Source organism: Babylonia areolata, chromosome 1 (assembly GCF_041734735.1).
Source record: "Babylonia areolata isolate BAREFJ2019XMU chromosome 1, ASM4173473v1, whole genome shotgun sequence".
NCBI lineage: Eukaryota > Metazoa > Mollusca > Gastropoda > Neogastropoda > Buccinidae > Babylonia > Babylonia areolata.
The window spans coordinates 56,179,192-56,202,310 of NC_134876.1; the positions used below are offsets into that span (position 1 = coordinate 56,179,192).

Genomic DNA, 23,119 nt, shown 5'->3' on the forward strand with positions numbered 1-23,119 from the left:
TAAGTCAAAACCTTGTATTCAACAATTTCTAGAGTTGTCACTTGAGCTGCATGAAAACAATAAAAACATGGCAATTAAAAGGAAAAAAAAGCTTTTAATCTTTTTCTTTCTGCTTGCCATTGTTTTCATTTTTACAGAAATATTACTTTTCTCACTAGACTTTTCTTTCAATTTTAGTTTGACAAATTTTGAAACAGGGTTCATACATGATTTTCACTCTTAAATTCCCAAACTTTTCCAAACCATCCTGCTTTTTTTTTTTCAAATACCTTACCATGTTCTGCTGGTGTATGACACCTTATTATTATTTTTTTTAATCTAGATTATCAGTGTCATGGCAGTAACATGTGATCATTCTGAAAGGATGAAACATCAGTACAATGCCAACAAAGACATCACAAGATGTGTACCAGTGATCTCTGGTGGTAGCCTTATGTGCCACAGGGCAATCTGTTCTTATGGGCTTTTTTTGTTTGTTTGTTTGTTTGGGTTTTTTTTTGTTTCGTTTTTTTTTTTGGTTTTTTTGGTTGTTGTTTTTTTTTTGGGGGGGGGGGGGTTTGGTTTTTGTTTTGTTTTTTTATATATACTTTTCTTTCTCACTTTTTCCATTTTTCAAGTCCTCCCTGTACTGTGAAATTTGTAGCATTTGAAAACAAAAATCACGGTCTAAGGAAAAATACACCCCTTTCTATAGATCTGCACAAAAAACTGAAATATAAAAGGCAAACATCTTATAAATAAGGATGGATAGAAATCTTCATTAAAAAAAAATAATAATAAAAAATCAAAAAAAAATCTAAACTTCAGTTTTCTGCCTTCCTCCAATACACAGAAAAAAATCATCCACCCTCTGTGAAGTTACCCTTCAATTCAAAGATCAAACTGGCCAGGACAGAAGCATACAGCTGAAAATCATCTTTTCTTTTTTCTTTCATTCAGCACATAGGATACAAGACTTCAGGTTGTGACAGAGCAGACTTCATGCACTTCTGATTGGGATCAATATGATGTACACAACCATACCTCTCATTTTCAGAAAAACAGTGAGGCAGGTACAGGTGCAGCAAGACAGAGGTAGAGACAATCAAGATGTATGGGTCAATCAAAGGCAAAATACTGCACATAATAATCTGTTTTACTTCTGCACAAACATATGTTTCTGAGATCATAATATATCCTCTGATGTACAACATAATCCAAAACATTGCTGGAACACGACTTGACATGATCCACAAAATATATGTGTGGGATAAAGTGTGCATGTGATATAAAGCAAATGACGAAAGAGGAGAAAATTGGAGGAAGCTTGTATCTGTGACCAAAACAAAAAGACAAAAGAGAGGAGGGGGAAGAGTTTGCACATGCAAACATACACATTGGAGCATGACAAAAAAGAAGGAAAGAGGAATGGGGAGATAAGGGGGCAGGGAGGAGATAAATCAAATTGTAATCTTTATGAATATAATTCACCTGACATTTATCACAACCCTTTGAAATCAATTACTGACTCCAAAATAAGAGTATTCAAATCATATCAGCTCCAGCCTCTACATTTAACAAATGGTAACATAAATTTCTACTGACTGTACAATAGGTACCTAACACCTGAAGCAAAAAGCGATTTTGCACAAACAAAACAGACCTACTAGCAGGTTTAGAAAGAAGAAAAAAAAAAAGGCAACACCTTCAAGGCTTATGTGTGTTTCCAGCATGCTAGATGACAAATGCGACAAAGCCAAAAACCCTGGGGATAAGAGTGTGTTCAGAATAATAATAATCATAATAATAATAATGAATATTTGGACACCTTATCTCCAGAGAGCCCACAGCGTTTACAAATACAATTATACATACATACATTGATGCAGATACACTTCATAACATTCACACACACACACACACACACACACACACACCAGGCATTCATACCGATACAGTCCCATTCCTCTCTGCACCCACCAACAATCGCAGACAGGCACACAGGGCAGAAAAACTAATCATAACAACTGTGGAAAAGGTGGGTTTTCAGAGCTGATTTGAATGAGGACAAAGACTGAGCGTGTTGGACAGAATAAGGGAGTTTGTTCCAGATGACGGGTCCAATGAAAGAGAAAGCTCATTCTCCATGGAGTTTCTTTCGCCTGCTTGGTATGTGAAAAACGTGAGTGTCACAGGAGGAACGCAGAGACCACCGAGACGGAATATAGATCTGGAGGGAGTTCCTGAAGATAAGGAGGAGCAGAGCCTGAGATGACATTACAACAAATAGTGGCAATCTTACACTGAATTCTGAAAGAAATGGACAACCAGTGCTTACTAACTTTTAGTCATATTCTAAATCATACTTTTGCTCATCATCCCAAAAAAGTGTTTGTTGAATGGTAAGTTCGACTGCTGGAAATCTAGCAATTCCATCAAAAGCAACCCACAAATTGTTTTAAGATTATAATACAGATCTGTCAAACATTCAAACTTTCCCTGTCTTCATCATGACTTTCCAGCATTGATAAATCATAACAAAATCACCAAACACATTTTCAGGCATAATATTCATGATAATAAGTCTGGACAAATCCAGTTCTTTTGACAAAAATATGATTGTTGGATCAGAAGTTTCCATCTTAACATTTCAATCATAATGTCGTCTTTTTGTCACAGTAAGTGACTCAAGTCAGGGTGACTTGAGATATGCACACTAATAAAGTTACTGACTATTATATCCAAACCAGTTTAAATCTCTCATCACAATATCTTTGGCACCAGTGCAAAAACAAAACAAAATGCTACACACTGTCAAAATCCATGAAAATGCAAGCTAAAAAAAATAAATAATTTTTTTTAAAAAGCTACACTGCTGGAATCTGTGAAAATGCAAGCTCATCTTCAAAAGCTATGAATGATTCAGATAATCATTCAAGGACATTATGCAAAAATGATTAGGCCCTTCAACTAATCCTTCTCTGAACAAAATTTAGCAGCCTCCTTCCAATAAAACGTTCGCACAAGCTATTTATGCAATCCACATGCTGATTATGATACATGCATAAAAACAAGTCACTGAGGAAGCTGCTTTTTTCAACAAACTGACCAATGGGTAAATGTAGATATCATGAGACCTTACCAACTGTAAAACACACCAGTTATTCTGTCTTGAATCATATTTCAAGTTTAAATGTTTTAGAAGAGTGACATTCGTAAAAAAAAAAAAAAAAAAGAAGAAAGAAAATACACCCATAGTATATTCAGATTAATGTCCCATTACATAGCAGAATTTTGCTGCTGCTGGCAGACTAATGCAGCATGAATATAACTTCCTTAATTCGCAAAAGTTCCTACATTAGCTATAAACAAAAAGTGACAAAATGACTACTATTAATCAATGCGTCAATATTTAAGATAAAGTGCTTCAGTTTTGTGAGAAAGAAAACGTAACTCTAAAATGACTGTGGAAACATTTTTTGCTTCTTCACAATTTCTTGAATGTATTGAAAGAACCAATTTTATTCTGTTGTTAATCCAGATTTGGTGTTAGCAAATAAAGTATTTCCTGTGAACACGAATTAAACAAGAGAGGCAAGGCCTTCAAGACTCACTTGCGATACACTTAAAAAAAAAAAATCCAAGCTTTTATGTATTGAGTACAATTTCAAAATGTAATGTCTAAGATGTGAAAGATCAGTTTAAAGCAAATTAAGTCCCCTAGCATTAATTACAGAGTAATTTCCCTTTTTTACTATCTGCACCAAAAACTGCCAAATAAATAAAACTTCCATGCTTAGCAAAAGAAGTTCCTGTTTGAACAAAAAATGATAATAATGACTGCTCTTGTTGTTGGGTCAGAATATCAGATCAAAGTGCCAAGTTTAGAGAATACAAAAAATATAAATATAACAGTAAATGCAGTTTGCATATAATTAGGCTTCATTTTTTGTTTTTTGTTTTTTGTTGGTTTTTTTGCCCATCCCAGAGGTGCAATATTGTTTTAAGCAAGATGACTGGAAAGAACTGAATTTTTCCTATTTTTATGCCTCACTTGGTGTCAACTGACAAAGTATTTGCAGAGAAAATGTCAATGTTAAAGTTTACCACAGACACCTGAACACCGGGTTAAAACATACTCACTTTGTTTACACAAGTGAGTCAACAAATTACTTAAGTTTGTCACGGACACACACATACATAGACACACACACACAGACATTGAAACACAGGGTAATTACACAAGACTCACTTTGTGTGTAAAACACACATAACAAGAAATGATGGAAAGCAGGGTCAGGTACAAGGGAGATAAATGGTGAAATGCATGTTTTTCTTCAATGGTAAACCTGGAGTACACATGTGAGAGTTTGAACAAAAACATCACCTAAAAGATTTACAATCCTGTTTTCCTTGAACAACAAGCTTTCCTGAACAAAAATACCTGTTCCTGAATAATGTCTTGAAGAACAAAACAAAATAAAGAAGAAGAAGAAAAAAAATCAATAAGAAATTTTCCCAAGTCAGAAAGACCAACCTCTCCTCCCATCAAACCAGTCAGACTGAAAATTCAACACCCCGACTTCTCAAACCCCCTGCTCTCCACCTTCATGTAGCTTTTTGATCTTTGGTTCAACCTTTGTCATGTGTGTGTACTGGACTCGGCTGTGGGCTGAGATGTGTAGGGTAAGTTTATGGATGCACAAATAATTTCCAAATGGATGAATGAAGATATTTTGCACTGTATTATATCGTATCATGTAAAGTTTATGCCTCCACCCCCTGCCCATTTCCTTCACTATATGATAATGAATACGAGCCAAATGTGAACCTGCATTTCACTTGTAAAACTCCCAGAACATTTATTCATGCAGTAAACACTAAACTGGAAGAAATTATGTATCCTCAGTAAAAAAAAAAAAACAACTGTTCATAATGCGATAAATTAAAATCGTGCCACAATGTTTACATGAAGGCAGCAATGTCTTTTAGCATGTGTGAATTTCAAAAGCTACATTTCAAGAGTGAATAGTCGTTCACTGTGCATCAACTGATTATTCTGACTGTTCACAGATGACTGCAGTCACTGTCAGTTCTCATTTCATAAAAATTCACAGCAAGTTCACAGAACTCTACAGTCACTGTCAGTTCTGATTTCATGACAAATTCACTGCAGAGTGAAATGACTTGTTTGAATCTCTCCTTTCCTCCACTTTCTCTACTCCTTCATCCCCCCCTAAAAAACCAACAACAAAATACAAAACGAAACAAAACACACACATACACACTCTCAAACACATAAAACTGACAAGAACAACCTTGAAGTGAAGTTGTCATTTTGACAGGAAGCTGTAAAAGGGGTGAGACACAGAAAGCACAGTACAGACTTTAGTGAATAGGAACGAGAAGCAGATTTCAATCATGATCCACTTCAAGGTATCTGATAACTCCGATGGAAATGTCATTTATTTACCTGAAAACGAACACAATTCTATAATGTAATACTGCTGGTCTCTCTATAACATGAACCTCCAATCACAAATAACTATAAAAAAAAATTTTAAAAATGCAACTCCAAACAGAATAAACATAATATAACCACACAAAAAAAAAGAAAGAAAAAAAAAAGGCAGGTTAGGCCAAATGGAATTTCCTCTCCCCAAAACAGAATGCCATGTCATTGATATTACAGTACACTAGAGCTCAAACCCAAACAGCCGATGTACACATGCTTTTGTTGTTTGTTTACTGGTGACTGTTTAGTTGCTTATGTAGTTCACATTTTGGACAAAGTATCAAGTTTCACTGATTTTACCACTAAGAAGAAAAAAATCTCCTTTCAAATGACACACACAAAATCTATACATGAAAGAATAAGATTGGATTTTTCCTTTACAAAGCACCTAATAATGTAATGCTGCTATACCTTAAAAAAGGAAAAATGTACAGACTGATGTAAAAAAAAAAAAAAAAAAAAAAAAAAAAAAAGGGGGAACTAAACAAAGCATCTGAATATTTTACACATTCCAAGTGTCTTTTGCATCTGACAAAACAACAACAAACAAATCAACAAAACAAAAAAATAAAAGCAGATACACACACAAACAAAAAAGAAAAACAAAAAGTTCAATGCAATCCAATGAATTTCAGCAGCTTTCCCCAGCCTTTGTAAATGCTGAATCAGTCCAGATCATAGCAGAGAGAGCAAATCCTGGCGGTTAAAGTCTCGAGCAATGTCCACAGCTGTTAAATCTCCCATCTTCAGCATGGGATCTGCACCTGCTGCTAAGAGTGCCTCCACTACCTTCTTATGCCCTGCACACAGGTTGCGAAAACAAATGTAAATAATTTATCATTAAATGACAGAGACTGCAAATAACTGTTCACTCACATGTTCACAAAATAATCAAGAAGGCAATGCCTTGGGAAAAGGGCAGAGAGAACAATACTAAAGAAAAGAACTACTGATTTTAATAGCAAACTTATTATGGATACTAAGACAAAATGAACGGACACATGTATTTTGAAAATAACTGTAAATCAAATTATTCCAAAGCATTATACTGCTAAATTCAGTGGAAAAGAAGCAAGCATAAAGTGCTTTCAGATTAGTATACAAAATACTATCCACAGACGTTGTTCTGTTATGGATGGGAGTCAAAACTGATAACTAATATTCATTTTGCCATCATGACTAATCTGAACACTACAGAGCATATATATTGGAGGTGCACACATGCAATCGTCCTCTGGAAACAATCAGAAGAAAAAGAAGTAATCAATAAGATATAAGTATTTAACTTAAGACATCTTTTTCCATAAATGAGTCAATCATAATTGTGGTAAATGATACTCATCTGAAATCTGATATCAGACTTCATTTTACTCCTTACAAAATTAGGTATGAAAAATGGTAGATGAAATACTTAAATATATAATAATAATTTATTGAAAAACACTGTAAGAAATAGATAAATACACTGATTGTTAATTTATATCCTGTTGAATCCGACACAAACTGGCACTACTATAAGATAATAAAAACAGAAGAATTTTAAAAGCAAACTATTTCCTGTCAAAAAAAGAACAGAAGCAAGCCAATCACTGTATACAGTAAAACAGTCATGAAAGAAAAAAAATGATAAAATCTAATGTGCTTCACAGTGAATATATGTATATATATTTTAATCTAATAAATCTAAAACATGTGTAAGTTATGCTGGGGAAAAAAAGGAAAGAAAGAAAGAAAGGTTCTTTATTCCATGTGCAATACAGCATTTCAATGCACAGTGGTATTTTTTCTCATGTATCATCTTCTTGTTGTTGTTTTGTTTGTTTGTTTGTTTTGTTTGTTTAACCCACTGAGTGACCCAGGACAGAAATTTCCATCCACATCCAATGTGTAAAAATTAACTCAAACAGCAGTTTCCGTCTACATCATTCTAGTTATCTTCCCATCACAGAATCATTAAATTTGCGTGAAATTGCCATTATTTCCTTTCAGGAAAGTAGATTATACATATTCTTTCTTTTTGATGCTTGTATGCTCTTTTGTTTTGTTTTTGTTGTTGTTGTTGTTTTTGCTCTCTTGCCTAAAACATCCCTGGGCAAATAGTTGCAACGAAGCATAAAATAGTCTTGGCACTGTAAGGATTGATTTTTCATTTTTTTTGTGTTTGGTGGATATACAAACAATCATTCTTTTTAATCTTTAAATATTCGCAACAATTACTGGATTATTTCTTATAAAACACTTCTTTCTCAGGCCAGTATATCATTTAAACCTGGCAACAGCAATCTGCAAAGGAGAAAAAAAAAATGAAATCCTGAACAAAGATACTGTTTCCTAATCCTGTTAACATTTTGAAAAAAAAAAAGAAGAAAACCTGCAGCTTGTAGGTAAAAGACAAGCAAGAAATATATGTGCTTTGAACAAGTGTGATACATACTTATTGTATGAAAAGAGTCATAGAACAGATAAAAACATGCTATAGTACTCACCTACCTGTGACAGGACGTTTTTTTATTACTGACTTTTCTGCCCATAACCAACTACTGTATAAAGATTGATAGAAATTGCAAGTACAGCAACACTATGCTACAGAGCTATACAAACAATGCAAAACTTCCAACACACCATGCATGACAGCCAAATGCAGCGGAGTAGCATTTTCACACTGTGGGTTGCAACAGTTGATGTTGATATCAGGACTGTGAACAAGCACCTTCACAATATCAGCATTGCCACTGTTAGATGCTGCATGCAGAGGGGTGTTGCCAGTGTCGGAAGGCTGATTGACATCCAATGCTGAATGGACCTGTTACCACAACAAATAGAACACTGTCCAGTGTGCCACAATATGGTTATCACTGTGTATGGGACAGATCTATCCTTTCTAACCCCTTTTCAGCAGTACACCTTCTTCAACCCCTTCAACTAGTTCAAGGTTATCATTATAGAAGGGAAGACCGTTTTTATGCAGCTGAGGTAATCAATATACTGTGAGTGTGAACGAATCAAGATTTCTCTATTTCCCATCTTACACCATGCCTTAGGAAATATTCTAGCTGGGGAAAGATCTGATTTACTCCTATGCATGAGAGAAAGATTTTGTCTGCTGCTCACATACAAACAAGTGCACAAAAACATGCCCATTGAAATAAACCCTTTTATGTAATCACTGTGCAGATCCAATATCCCCATTTTATCCCGGGGGGTGCAGCACAGGGAAGATCCTGTTTGCACTCCCCCAATAATGACAGAGGGGAAAATTATAATCATATACCACTCATAATTAAGATTGATTATCCCTTTCTAAATCAGCCAGTCTGTGTACAAACTTCATCAACTAATCTTTCTTTTAGTCTCTGAGGAAGTTTGGCAAGTCATATAATCTTACTGATCAACTATCTTTCTTTTGGTCTGTGAGGTAGTTTAGCAAGTCACATAATCTTTAAACATTCTGTTTCACCTTTCACTCAGTCTCACTGCAGTGAAATAAGCATTCAAAGTGGTAAAACACTGCATTATATTTTGGCATACAATTTAACATCATGATAAATCAGCTCACTAGTTTCATTGTGTGGAACAGACATACTATCAAGCATATCTGCATGCATTTCAAACATTCCTTCACCATTCTGCTGAAATGGTCTGCACATACTGGGTAATATATCACAAGTTAGCAGATGACACACAACTCACAAAAGCTTCTTCCCCAAGTTCCTTTGCTATCCTTTGCAAAAACATAATAATAATAATAATGGATACTTATATAGCACACTATCCAGAAATCTGCTCTAGGTGCTTTACAAAAGTGAACATAAAACATTACATCAGTGTTACATACACACACCAAAATGTGACTACACACACACACACACACACAATGCATACATACATTTTAACATACATGTGTATCTAACAGCTACCCTAACACATATGCACACACAGGCAGGCACAAACTTACATAAACACACGCACACACAATACACATTCATATACATGCATCTACTTATGTACACATACATATGTATACACGCATACTGACATAGTCAAGCACAGCTAACACAAAGGAAGTGGACCTGCCACAATTGAACTTATTGCTGTGGGAAAAGGTGAGTTTTGAGACGAGATTTAAAAGATGTGAGGGAATCAGAATGACGGAGGTTATCAGGGAGCTTGTTCCACGTCTTTGGTGATTGAAAAGAAAACGATCTGTGTCCATAGGTCTTACTTCTGATGTGACGTATCCTGAGAAGTCGAGTATCAGAGGAAGAATGGAGCTGGCGAGATGGGGTATAGATATGGAGGAGTTCAGAAAGATAACTTGAGGCCAGATCCGTTGACTACAGAAAAGGTCAGAGTGGATAGCTTATAGTCTATTCAGAAACTGACAATCAGTGGAGAGACTTAAGGAGAGGAAAAACATGGTCAAATTTAGACATTCTGCAAATGAGTCTGGCAGCGTTACTTTGAATTCGTTGGAGTCTGTCTAACAGATATTTGGGAAGGACGGCCAAAAGAGAGTTGCAGTAATCCGATCAACCAGAGAGTATACAAGTGTCTTGGTTGCATCGGCTGAGAGATAGTGGTGGATACAGCTGATTCTACACAGTTCCAAATAGGCAACTTTACAGATATTCGAAATGTGCTGTTGGAAGGAAAGAGACTGGTCTAGGATTACACCAAGACTGCGAACAGAAGGAGAAAGTGAAACAGGTGTGCTATTGATCAGAACAGATTGTCAGGAAAGGAAGGATGTTGACGAAACTTCTTTGGACAGGTTATCATAAATTCACCTCCCAAAGAAATGGCGTGCTCTGACAAGCAAGAATACTTGCCAGGTTACACAGAAAACATATCCAAATAACTTGAAGTTCTGGTGGCAGAATCGCACAAAACAAGCACCAATGTATACTCCACTCCATCATAAAGCACATACACAACGTACATGTCAACGCACAATCACATTCCAACACAACTGACAAAAGAAATGAGAGCTAGGACTATGCTGCCTGTCAGGCGTAGCCCTACTCACATACATAGAGATATGCATTGTTGCAGTGAAAGAATGGATGCTGACTAACAAGCTCAGACTCAATGACGTCATGACAGAAGTCATGTTTATAATATAAAATAACATGCTTAGTCATGTCCGGAATGCTGCTGTCAACTTTCAAAATTATGTCAGAAACCTGGGTACATATTTTGATTCAGTTCTGTCCATGCATGACCATGTCAGTAATCTGTATAAAACAACAAACTTCCAGCTGAGAAAAATCTGTACCATTTGACCATATCTGACTGTTGAAGCAACCTCTTAGCTTCCCTGTTCCTTGACTATCAGTCGCATTATCCGCTGCAATTCACTACTCGCTAGTTTGCCTTCTGATTTGGTATCACGCTTCGGATGATCCTGAACAATGCTGCCATTGTCATTTTCCTAAGTCCAAAAAAGATCATGTTACTCTTATCTTGCGTCAACTTCATTGGTTGTCCATTCAATACAGAATTTAGAACAAAACTGCCATATTAGCTTATCACTACTTTGAAGGTTCTCTCCCATCTTACTCATCTTCTGTCCTTTACATTTACGCTCCATCCCATTCTCTCAGGTCTTCTGGAGAAAAGCTCCTTGAGTCCCCAAAGTCTCTTCAAAGACATGTGGTCAAAGGGCTTTTCAGCATCAAGCACCTTCTGTCTGGAATTCTCTTCCTCCAGCACTCATCAACTCTGTCCTCTTTCAAAGGAAAACTTAAAACCCACCTGTTCAAAATGGTCTTTCAATGTGACTAAGCATAGTCCCTTTATGTCTCCTCCCACCCTCTGCACTCCCACTGTGTCCCCCCCCCTCCATTGTAGTTCCTGTGGTGCGAGTGCTTCTGGGTCAGTGTGTATGTGTGTGTGTATTTTGTACCTTTTTCCTTTGAATATTCGTATCTCCAATTTGTAGTATTGTATTGGTGTATATAGATGTTGTTTTTCCTCTTCTACGTCCTCATGTGCTCTCGTGTTGTATCATATACTATTGTGTATATATGTATTATCTCATGTGAGGCACTTGGAGCCCACTATATGGGGAGGTTGCACCATATAAGTACAATATATTATCATTATTATTATCATGATCATATTAATCTGCACAAATGCTGGCTTTATGCATTATCAGTCAAATGTCAGTTTGCCAGCTCACCCTTGTGACCAGGTAGTGCACTACATCCACCTGGTTATGCATTACTGCAGAGAAGAGCAGAGACCTTCCGTGTATGTCATGGCGTGTTGCATCCACATAACCACCACTCACAAGGTAATGAACAACATCCTTAAAACCCAATCTGTAACACACCAGAACAAGAGTTTGGTATTATTCAGTTGGTGTATACTTCAGGCAAGTAAATGTTCTAGGCATTTCTGCCTGTAACAGGAATTGAGGGAAAGAAAAGTTTCAACTGTACTGGTACATTTCCTGTTACAGGAATTGAGGAAAAGAAAAAGTTTCAATTGTACTGATACATTTCATTCTATTTCTAGAATAAAATCTACATCATTTTTCAGTCAATCTACTTCGCTAAATTATAACTAAAAACCTTACACCACAGCTTATCATTATCCTGATTATGTCCTGCCATCATGACACTACAAATTATGATTTTGACAAACTAAAACATCTTACCTTCACAAAAATCAGTATGGATTTTTTTCCATGGTCGCTAAAACCATAAGATGGGGGAAAAGCAAGACAAATTAAAAACTAACTCAAAATTTTAAAAACCTAATCTCAAAATCATTAATTTCTGTTTTGATATAAGCATTATTTGAAGTGTTCACAGACCTTTATACCTTTTAAAGAATATATCCATCAGGACCATGCAATACTATACCTTTGAGGGGAAGGGGGGGGGGGGTCATTTTTTTCTTTAACTATTTTTTAAACAGCTGATCCTTTTCTCATTATCATTTTAACAACTTATGTAGTGATTGTGAGATATTATGAATATTTTCAAACTCTCAAGTAACTTCAACTGATACTATAATGTTACCTGACAGCCTGTGACATGCGACGTTGATAAACACTGTCTTGTGCTGATCCATGTGCTGGAATGGGCAGACCAGGAGGTACACCATGCTGACCCAGTAGATTACGGTAGAAGTTGACAACTGCAGCCCACACACTAACCAGAGCAAATGACCGAGTGGCTAGCAGCCACTGTGCATACTGTCGATTTTTTGTGGAGCAGCGCACATCAGCAAGAAGTTTCTTATATCGTTCCGTTCTGTCTGATGTCAGAATATCCAAATGATCAAGAAACAGATGAGCACCTTTTGAACTGAATAGTTTTGTGGGATACTCTCGAAACAGTGCTGACAGAAGGTCAGTCACATCTCTCCTTACAATCTTTCTGGACTCTTTCCCTACAGCAAATGCCAGTCCAATTTCTTCAATCAAGATTTCATGTTCCATTTCATAGATCTCCTGTCTCTGGGTTTCAGGAAAGTTTGAGAGCCAGAAATGAGCAAACTGCACAAAATGGTCACCTTGAGTGCAATATGTTGTAAGGTCTTCCAAGGCTGTATTTGCACGAGTCAACCACTCTGCCACAATTGTTGCATCCATGTAAATTAACATGGAGTCAAAATCACCTCGTTTCTGAAGAGAAATCCCATGAGAAGAATTTGCCCGTCTACTGCTCAGTGATGATGAGTTTGTCAAGAATGTACTTTCAACTGGAACAGGGGGTAATACTGGCAATTTGGGTAAATCATGATGTGGAAGCAAAGCATGCTGCTGTGCTTTCTTTTTTCGCCTTCTTTTACTTGGTTTGGATTTTATTCCAACATCACTTGGCAATGGCTTTTTGATAGATGCCTGTGCACCCTGTTTGACAGTGCCCTCTGCTTTATCTTCTGGTGAGCCATTGGTAACAAAGCCAGAATCCGGAGATTGCAGACATGCAGGATGTGTTTCAGCTGAGCCAGAACGACTGCCTGGACTGCTGCTGCCATCACTAAGTTCAAGATTATTGAGGTTCTGACTTAATTCATCCTCATCCGTCAGTACTGTATCTTCATCATCACTGTCACGATATGTCAATCGTGACACACAAACAAGTTCTCTAAGGTCACGTACACCTCGGCTCATGCTGACTGCAGTATGAAGGAACTGTGTTACAATTCAAGTACTTCCTCTGGGAAAGGATGCATGCTTTCGATGACTTCTCTTGATGATCTGTTCCTAAAACTGACAAAATAGTAAAACTCCTCAATCAGCAACAGTTCAAAGTGAAGATTTATAATATAGTATGATAGCTACACAAACTATAATGCAATTAATAAGGCACTCATTATGGCAATTAATCATTTTTAGCTAGACTACTGTTCTTTAATACATTGCAACAGTTTCCTTTCGTTTGCATTTGCATTGTGGTACTGCATCACATGTATGTATGTGAGCAGGCCTGTTCCAATGTATCATTTACATTGTGATACTGCATGTATGTGATCTGGTCTCTTCAAGTAAAAACTAATGAAATAATACATAAAATTCTAATAATACTTCTTTTACATCAGGTGTATAATTCCAAGAATAAAATTACTAACCAGAAAGCTGAAGCCAATTTTCACCTACTTGTATTTCATTACAATGGAATAATGAGAATGTGTTCCTGGGAAGCATGAGTTACTTTTGCAGTTGCCTTTGTGTTACCTGAATGTGTAGTGTGCATAATAACAAACTGATGTGGAAGACACCTGTCTGCACAATTTTCAGATCTGAGAAATCATGTGGGAGTGGTGGCCATGTGGTTATGTGCCCGACAGGGAAGTGAATGTCCACAATTTCAAGTCCCACATGGGCCCAGAAGTTTTACTTTTCCCTCCATCTGACCTTGAGTAGTGGTCTAGGTGCTAATCTTTTTGATTAGATGATAAACCAAGGTCTTGTATGCAGCATGCTCTTGGCACACACTGAAGAACCCATGGCAACAATAGGGTTGTCCCTGGTCAAATTCTGTAAAAATCCCCTATGACAATAAAACATAAACAAAAAAGTGGCACTGTTGCTACATGTGCTCTCCTGGGCAGAGTAGCCAGAATTTCACACACAGAAATCATTTGTAATGAATAAGTAATACAATTTATACAATGCAACACTATCATAATCAGCTCATACTTTGGTGCATTGTTCCAGTCAATGGAAAGTTATTTGTGGAGTATAAGTTTCTCACGCTGCTAAATTTGAGCTCATTTCATGGTAACTGTACCTTGGCTTCCATGCTATGTAGTTTCAGCTGCAATACAGGTACTATCTGCTGTGTCAACTGTGCATTGTTGCTTTGATCCAGTTTCATATTTAGATCAATGAAACCATCTGAGTACAAAGTTGTAATGGTAGGTGGAAAAAAAAATGTCAACATCAGTTTTCTTCAGAATGTATGTACCAACAAACAAACAAACAAAAAAGAAAAGAAAAAAAAAAAGCAGCATCAGAGACAGAAAACTAAGAGACTTCTCAAGACTCGATCTCCAAGCAAATGGAAACACTAACAAAACAGTGGCAGGACATGTTCCATCACTAAAACAAGTTCAGGAAGATTTACTAGAGCTTTACACCAAAAATAGAATAGTTGTTAAATGAACCAAGCCTGTCCCGGCAGAAGACAGTGATCACTGATGTAAAACCAACCATGATCCAACTTGTCACTTCAAAATATTCTATTATCTGCACAATCCGTTGAAGAATGTGTTCAGCGCTACTTGTAATGACACATACTGATAACGAATGTAGTGCAAAAACAGATGAAAACATTGCCACTACTGTCAGCATTAACACGGTCTTCTCTGCTGAAAAAGTTCCATGTACTCATTTTCAAATTCCTGGCTTCAATAACATATTACAGAATATCAACAAAACAAGCAAAGACTAAGGAGCACAGATTTGACCAAAATACCCTCAAACCTATTAAGAACAAGCATTGCATATATCAGGCTGTCAAATGTAAATTGGATAGTGTGCAAAAACAAGTACCATAACATCAGTAATCAACTGTCTCTTACACCTAGATCTTAATCCAGCAGCCCTGAAAACTATACTTTGTATAATAATATTCTTCTCAGACTACACAACAACACACATCTTAACATTCAACATTATCAAGACTCTATGTAAATGTAAGTTTTAATAAATCATACCTGATTGGGGGGCAGGGTGATCACTATGACATAAAACAACAGAAAATGTTTAGAACCCTACCTGAACTTCTATTTCAAGTCTCACTCGGATGTCTAAAGCCATGAAGGTAACCGTAACAAGGGTTGGCAGAGATATCTTCACTTGCCAGGCTAAGCGGAAGAAGAACATGAGAACTTTGCTAAAATGGCGTGTCAAATCAACCATTGATGACATAATTACACCCAACACAACTGCGTCCACTGATGTCTGTTTATGGAACTTGAGTGGGCAAGTGTACTCTACAGATGGCAAGGTCTCATCCACAAAAAAATTCAAAGTACTAAAAAATGCCACATGTCCACTGAATCTGTTCAAAAGTCTTCATCATTTAAATACTCTGCTTCCAAGAAATGAATGGCAACAAATGAAAGATGAATGGCACCACTGTAGTAGATCAAATGTGCAACCCGCCAAGCCAGTCTGAAGAAGAAGAAAAGAGTCTCAAGCGACATGATGTATGGACTTGATCATCTTAGTTGATTAGCACCAACACTCACTTTGCAGAGCTGCACACAGATGATACACTTGGTCAAAATACATGAACACAAATCTCTCTTAAAAAAAATTCAAAGAAGATACATGAAACAGAAGTGAAATTACTAGGTAAGACAGAAAAATGCATAGATAGACTACAAACTGAAACAAGGTACAGTGATTAATATTGATTACACTTACAGAGTTGACAATTGTATACAAATATGTGCCATAATTTGCACAAAATGAGCCTGATAGCACATAAAATATCAAAACAACATAAATCATGTATGATAACATCATACTGGAACACATATAATGATAAGCGCATAGACTGATTTGTATGCACAACAGTTTATGAGTTGATTATGACATAGTCTCATAGAGATTTTAGACAAAATTCTAAAAAAACATTCCACTGAAGTGGATGCCATAAAAACACCTACTTGACCATAAAAAAGGTACTCTGGATTAATATATACCACTTGGTGAGAATCTTGTTTCAAACTTCAATCACCTAAATACCTGAAAATTACATTGGACATGGACTTTGATGAGTGTGATGGGTGCAACAGCTGAGAGCTCCAAGCAGTCTAACAAGTGATGGTCTTGTGTTTGAATCCCATAAGCATCAGATGTGATTCTTACTCTTACTCTTACTCTTCATTCATGAGCTGCATTTCCCAAAAGCACATGAGAGAGCTTATATTTGCATGACTGTTTTTGCCCTGCCATGTATGCAGCCATACTCCATTTTTTTGATCGTGTGCGTGCTAATACCTCTTCTAAGAATTGATCTCTTTAAGTCAAGCTTTTCATACAGTGGTGGTTTGTACTGGAATAATTTGCCTTCCTTTTTAAAACAGATAACCAGTAGTGTTAACTTCAGAAACTTTTTAAAAAAACCAAAAAACTATTTGTTTGATAAAATGGAGAATATATGAATGATATAAGTCAACCTTAATGACAATGCTATTCTATGTGAACAGGAAATGTTCTTCTTCTCATGATCATCATTATTATAATTAGTAGTAACAGTAGTAGTATAGTTGTGTTGTTGTTGTAAGGGACTGTGCATATGCAAGTGCATTCGTTTGTGTGTGTGTGAAGAGTCTGCTTTATAATTTGTTTTTGTTTTTCTGGCTGTGACATTGTTTTGTTCTTTCACTCTTCTTTCTTTCTTTTACATATTTATTTACTTAGCAGTAGTAGTGGTAATAGTAGTAGTGGTAACAGTGATAGTTGTAGTGGTAATGATGGCTTCATTGGTGTGTTTTTGTTTTTTGTTGTTGTTTTTGTGTGTGTGTGTGTGTGTGTGTGTGTGTTTTGTGTGTGTGTGTGTGTGTGTGTGTGCGTGTGTGTTTGTTTGGTTTTGTTCTTTTGTTTTGATTTTTGTTGTTTTGTTGTTGTTGTTTTTTGTTGTTTTGTTGTTGTTGTTGTTTTTTTTGGGGGGGGGTATTTCTGTATTTCTGTTTTTATTATTATTATTGTTTGCTTGTTCATTTCCTTTGCCCTGAGGGCTGGGTGAAAAAAAGCATGTCCTTGCTTAATCCACTTCCCTCATTCATTCATTCTAGGGGAATATTTGGCAAGTCAAAATCAGGACGCAGTCACACAGTCAAAAAAGCATAGAGCGTGTGATGCTTTGACAGGATCTCTGCAGTTGACTGTTGTGGAATGATTGCAGCCATGAGAATTATTGTGACCTCTTTTTACTTGATTATAAATAACAACATCATGAGCATTGAGTAAGGGAAAAGTTTAGATTGGGGATGTACAGAAAAGTTTTAGACAGTTGTGTTGAGTGACTTTCAGTGTAATACATCCATGTTGATCTTGTACAGAGCACAAACATTTCTTATTTTGTATTTTGTTTTTTGTATTTCTTTTGATCACAACAGGTTTCTTTATGTAAAATTTGGGCTGCTCTCCCCAGGGAGAGCGCGTCGCTATACTACAGCGCCACCCATTCTTTTTGTATTTTTTCCTGTGTGCAGTTTTATTTGTTTTTCCTATCAAAGTGGATTTTTCTACATAATTTTGCCAGGAACAACCCTTTTGTTGCCGTGGGTTCTTTTATGTGTGCAAAGTGCATGCTGCACATGGGACTTCGGTTTATCGTCTCATCCGAATGACTAGCGTCCAGACCACCACTCAATGTCTAGTGGAGGGGGAGAAAATATTGGTGGCTGAGCCGCGATTCGAACCAGCGCGCTCAGATTTTCTCGCTTCCTAGGCGGACGTGTTACCTCTAGGCCATCACTCCACTTATCTGGAATTATGTACTTTATTTTACTTGTTCATACCTTCACTTCAGTCTTCTGTATCAATAATCATTTGGATTATTAAACACTTCACTTACAGGCCCATGCTTGTTACACTGTAGTACGCAGGACATGCCACCCTGCAAACCCCCCATTTCATACTTGATTGGGATATTTTGTTTTCTGAATATGTTAAGTACATGTTTGGATTCATTTGACCATTCCTTTGATGCTCGGGATTTGTTTTTAATGCTTGTCCCAGAAAGGGATGTTCCAAGGTACATTACAGATGGCCAATTCCAAAAATGTTGCAAAGTTAAAACTGATCCCAAGTTTGTTTTGTAATTCAAGAACACATGAATTAATCATACAAATAAATGAGAAAGAAAAGTACCTCTTCTTCTTCTTCATTATTTTACATACTATGTCTGTGTCACATGTAATGCTTTCATATGTCACATGTAACAATACTAACATTGTGAATGTATATAATTCCCAATTCTACTGTGTGCTTTTATACTTTGAGCTTTGAATTTGATGCTTTGCTCCTTCCAATTAGGGATCCACAGAAAAGTTTTAGTTGCGTTGCATGCATTTCAGTGCAGCACATCCATGTTGACCTTGTAGTTGTACAGAGTACAAACATTTGTTATGTGGAATTATATTTACTTGTTTATATATTCACTTCAATCATCTTTATCACTATCAATAATCATCTATATCAAATATTTCATTTACAAGCCCATGCTTGTCACACTGGAGTACACATGATGCCCTGCAAGACCCCCATATCATATTGCAAAACTGAACAAACTAACAGCATCACTGATTTTCTAACTTTTGATTAAGATTCTACAAATGATTGCATGCTAAAACAACAACAACAATGTAGCACAAAGTTTATTTTGATATTTTTACATGACTGCAACATTTTAGTTACCAATTCTGTGGAACAACTGTATGAACAACTGTATGTGTGTGAAAGGTTTCTATTTACATGCCATAAATGGCATGTACCCTCATGAGTAACCAATTCTGAGAACAACTCAAAATTATGAAGGGTGATATAACAGGAAAAGGCCAAAATAATCAAGGTTTATAATATAACAAGAAGATCTCTTAGAAATAAACAAGGTGTGAGAATTAACAGAAACAGGAAAAAACAATTGAAGGTTGGTGACATAGTAGGAATAGGCACAAGTAATTTAAGGCCCGTGATGTAACTGGAATAGGAAGAATTCATGGTTGGTGATACAAAAGGAAATTTTTTTCCTAAAATTACATTTATCTAACATACTTACTGTGACCCACATTTAAGAAAAGTATGTGTAGTGAAAAGGAAAATGCACAAGAAATTCAATCCAAATCAGGGATCGACATATAACAGCAAGAAATACTTTAAGGTTGATCATTCAATGGAAAGAGGATGAATTATCATTAAATACAAACAATAGATAACAAGAGAGGCAAGGCCTTCAAGACTCACTTGTAATACACTTTAAAAAAAATCAAAAAAAATCTAATCGTTAAAATTTGTTCTGTATTTGTTATTATAAAGCTTCGGGTTAAAAAAAAAAACAAAAAAAAACCCCGTTCTGATGGCAGATTCGAACCCCGAGTTTTCAGGTGAGAAGAAACTGTCTTACCCATTACACTATCATGGCTCCTTAACTGACGTTCCAAAATTTAATCTTTAAACATCTTTTTTTTTAAGGGTGAAAAATTGATTGCGGTATTCGCAGTGAAAACGCTGTTTAAATCATATTATTCTGGTGTATCTTGGGCATTCAAAAAATCTTTAAGGGCAATTAAAAATTCTGCCGTAAAGGAGACGTGGCTATCGCAGCAATCACACTGCAACATTTGGCTATCCCCCCAATCACACTGCAACATTTAGTCGTTTTCTCTGGATCTAGATAGATGTACAAGTTTAGTTACACCCGCCGGGAATGTAGTATGACATGGTCGATTCAATTTCTCTTTTATGTTCATTCTATTTTTGATAGTTTTAAAGTTGATGTGAAAATTGAGTATTTTGTTAAACTAATAACATGTAGAGCCAAGTACAAGTACTTCCTAAATGTCGTATGAAGTGAAAAGGACTTATTTTGAGAAAAGTCAAGACTGGAAATTTTTACGTTTCATCAAGGGTATTAACTCTCATGGTTTATTATAATTAACTGTGAATTCCGACTGATTTTTTAAAACATTTTTATGGCAGTTTGGGGCATAATCCAGTAAGTGATGAGGCGTTCACAAATCTTTCTCCGAATAAATATTTAACGGTCTCCTTCTCCAACTTTCCATCACATGTTATCGTGTATTGTTGATTGAATATAGGATTGAACGGGCAGGTCAACAACTTGAACTTGAACAAAATGGTGTCCTTTGTTCGCGAGGAATATGAACATGCGCTTTGAATGTGTATAAATATGTGTACGCAATTGATTTTTGCCCATGACCTTCAGGGCTCAGCCAATAGATCTATAAAGTCCACTCGTAGTATTGATTTTAATATTTTCCGAAAAAGACCACTTGGGCGAATGAACATAGTGTAAGCCCTGTACACTGAGAGTAAAACACACAAGCTTTTTATGTACTGAGTATAATTTCAAAATCTAATGTTTAAGATGATAAAGATCAGTTTAAAGCAAAATAACCCCCCAGCATTAATTACAGATTAATTTCCCTTTTTTACTATCCGTACCAAAGACATGCAAAATAAATATAACTTCTATGCTTAGCAAAAGAAGTTCCTGTTTGAACAAAAAATGATAAAAATGACTGCTCTTGTGTCAGAACACCAGATCAAAGTGCCAAGTTTAGAGAATTAAAAAAAAAAAAAAAAAAAATATATATATATATATATATATATAACAGTAAATTCAGTTTACATTTATTTTTTTATTTTTTGTGCCCATCCCAGAGGTGCAATATTGTTTTAAACAAGATGACTGGAAAGAACGGGATTTTTCCTATTTCTATGCCAAATTTGGTGTCAACTGACAGAGTATTTCCAGAGAAAATGGCAATGTTAAAGTTTACCACGGACACACACACACACACACACAGACAACCAAACACCGAGTTAAAACATAGACTCACTTTGTTTACACAAGTGAGTAAAAAATCACTTCAAAAACCATTTAATCACAATTACACAGTGTTGACATATTCTATGACATTAACACAGAAAGAAAATAAAGTTATGCAACACGTACTGCTTCTCTTTATTATACACTGGAATTAATTCTCATTAGATATGTGTTATATATCTGGCAAACAACATGAATTGCCTATTACTCTATTACTCACCTCACAGGCCTGGAAAGATTAAACTTAAATTTAAAGTTGTCTGTATATTGAAGAGATTTGTGTTAACATATTTTTGGTCTTGGTGGGGGGGCTGGGGGGGGGGGGGGAATCACAGTGATACCTTTGATTCTGTTGCTGAACTGAGGCAAACCAAAACGCATGAGGCTAACTCAACAAAGGGCAGATGAGAAAGGAAAAATAAAATAAGACACCGAAGCAGACTCATGGAGCTATCATTGATAGTGTGCATGTGCTTGCACTCACTGCACCTGAGTGTGAAAACTTAAAAAGTAATCTGTTAATGTTATAAAGTACAATAGATTTGTGAAAGTCTAGAGTGGGAAATGTTTCATCCTAGGTGTGCTTGGCTGGGCATTTGTGTGTGTGTGTGTGTGTGTGTGTGTTAACAGGTGGGGCAATGATGCATTGATTGGCTCAGGAGTCTGCCTTTGGTTATCAATATCAAAATTACAAAACTAAAACTAGCATGCATTCCTGTGTACTGATTAATTGTTTAAATAACAAACACTTTTGTTGGTCATTCAGATCTTGTGATGGCAAAGCTTTACGTGTCAGAAATAAAAATTTATAAAAAGAAAAAGAAAAAAAAAAGGCAGAAGCAGACCTGAGAAGTAATTTTAAGCAGATGCAAATGTTTTCAGAAACAAACTATATAATAAGCCTAGTTCCATTCTGGTATGGGGCAAACAACCAACTGTGCTTCAGGTTCCACCTTGCCCCTACAGTTGAACACTTCCCTCCACAGCATATGACTTTGTTTTCGTATTTATTGTTCAGTATAGCCTATGGTTTATGCTCTTGATGGTTGTGGAGGTACACAGGTACGTAGTATTGGGAGGGGTAAAAGCGCTTTCACTTGTTTTGTTCCGAACAGAATATACAGATTTTGTTGCACAGAATACCCGCTCTATTACGCAGTTTCAATAACAAAACGAAATCTTTCTGCACAGATTTAGCTCATAACGACATAAGGGATCTGGACCAATATCTGGAATTTCCCAGTTTTACAATTTCTGAATGAAAAGAACTGCACCATATCAAGCGATTGACGACATTCTGGTATCAAGATAATCTTTAATAACACCTTACTGAATCTTTTAAACAAAAGTTGACATACCTCAGAGCATTATGACAGCAGATACAGAAGACAAAAATTTAGTCTACACATTGCGAATACTCAGAAGAGCGCAGACGACGCTTAATGTTTCCCACGGTCGCCATGACGGGTCGTTGACGGCAAGCGGAAGTAAAAATGAGGACCGAAAAACATTGCGAAAGAATATTCTGATATTTTCTATATTATTTCATTATTAATCAATCGATCGCAATAATGTC

The 23,119-nt window shown here is 36.2% G+C and overlaps 1 protein-coding gene across 4 annotated transcripts; it reads right to left on the reverse strand.

The window, feature by feature from the left end:
* On the reverse strand, positions 1 to 23,020 carry LOC143284211 (uncharacterized). Of its 4 annotated transcripts, none has more exons than XM_076590894.1 (6): positions 22,902 to 23,020; positions 16,093 to 16,216; positions 12,523 to 13,721; positions 11,676 to 11,817; positions 8,117 to 8,297; positions 1 to 6,294 (listed from the first exon to the last, which is right to left on the reverse strand). In XM_076590894.1, exons 3-6 carry the CDS (start codon positions 13,620 to 13,622, stop codon positions 6,170 to 6,172), a joined length of 1,548 nt encoding a protein of 515 aa, XP_076447009.1. In that variant the 5' UTR covers positions 13,623 to 13,721; positions 16,093 to 16,216; positions 22,902 to 23,020; the 3' UTR covers positions 1 to 6,169. The 4 variants fall into 4 exon arrangements, with proteins under 4 accessions (XP_076447009.1, XP_076446995.1, XP_076447001.1 ...); XM_076590880.1 differs by having other exon boundaries at positions 15,732 to 16,216; XM_076590886.1 differs by having other exon boundaries at positions 15,671 to 16,216.
* Positions 23,021 to 23,119: the final 99 nt, after the last annotated feature.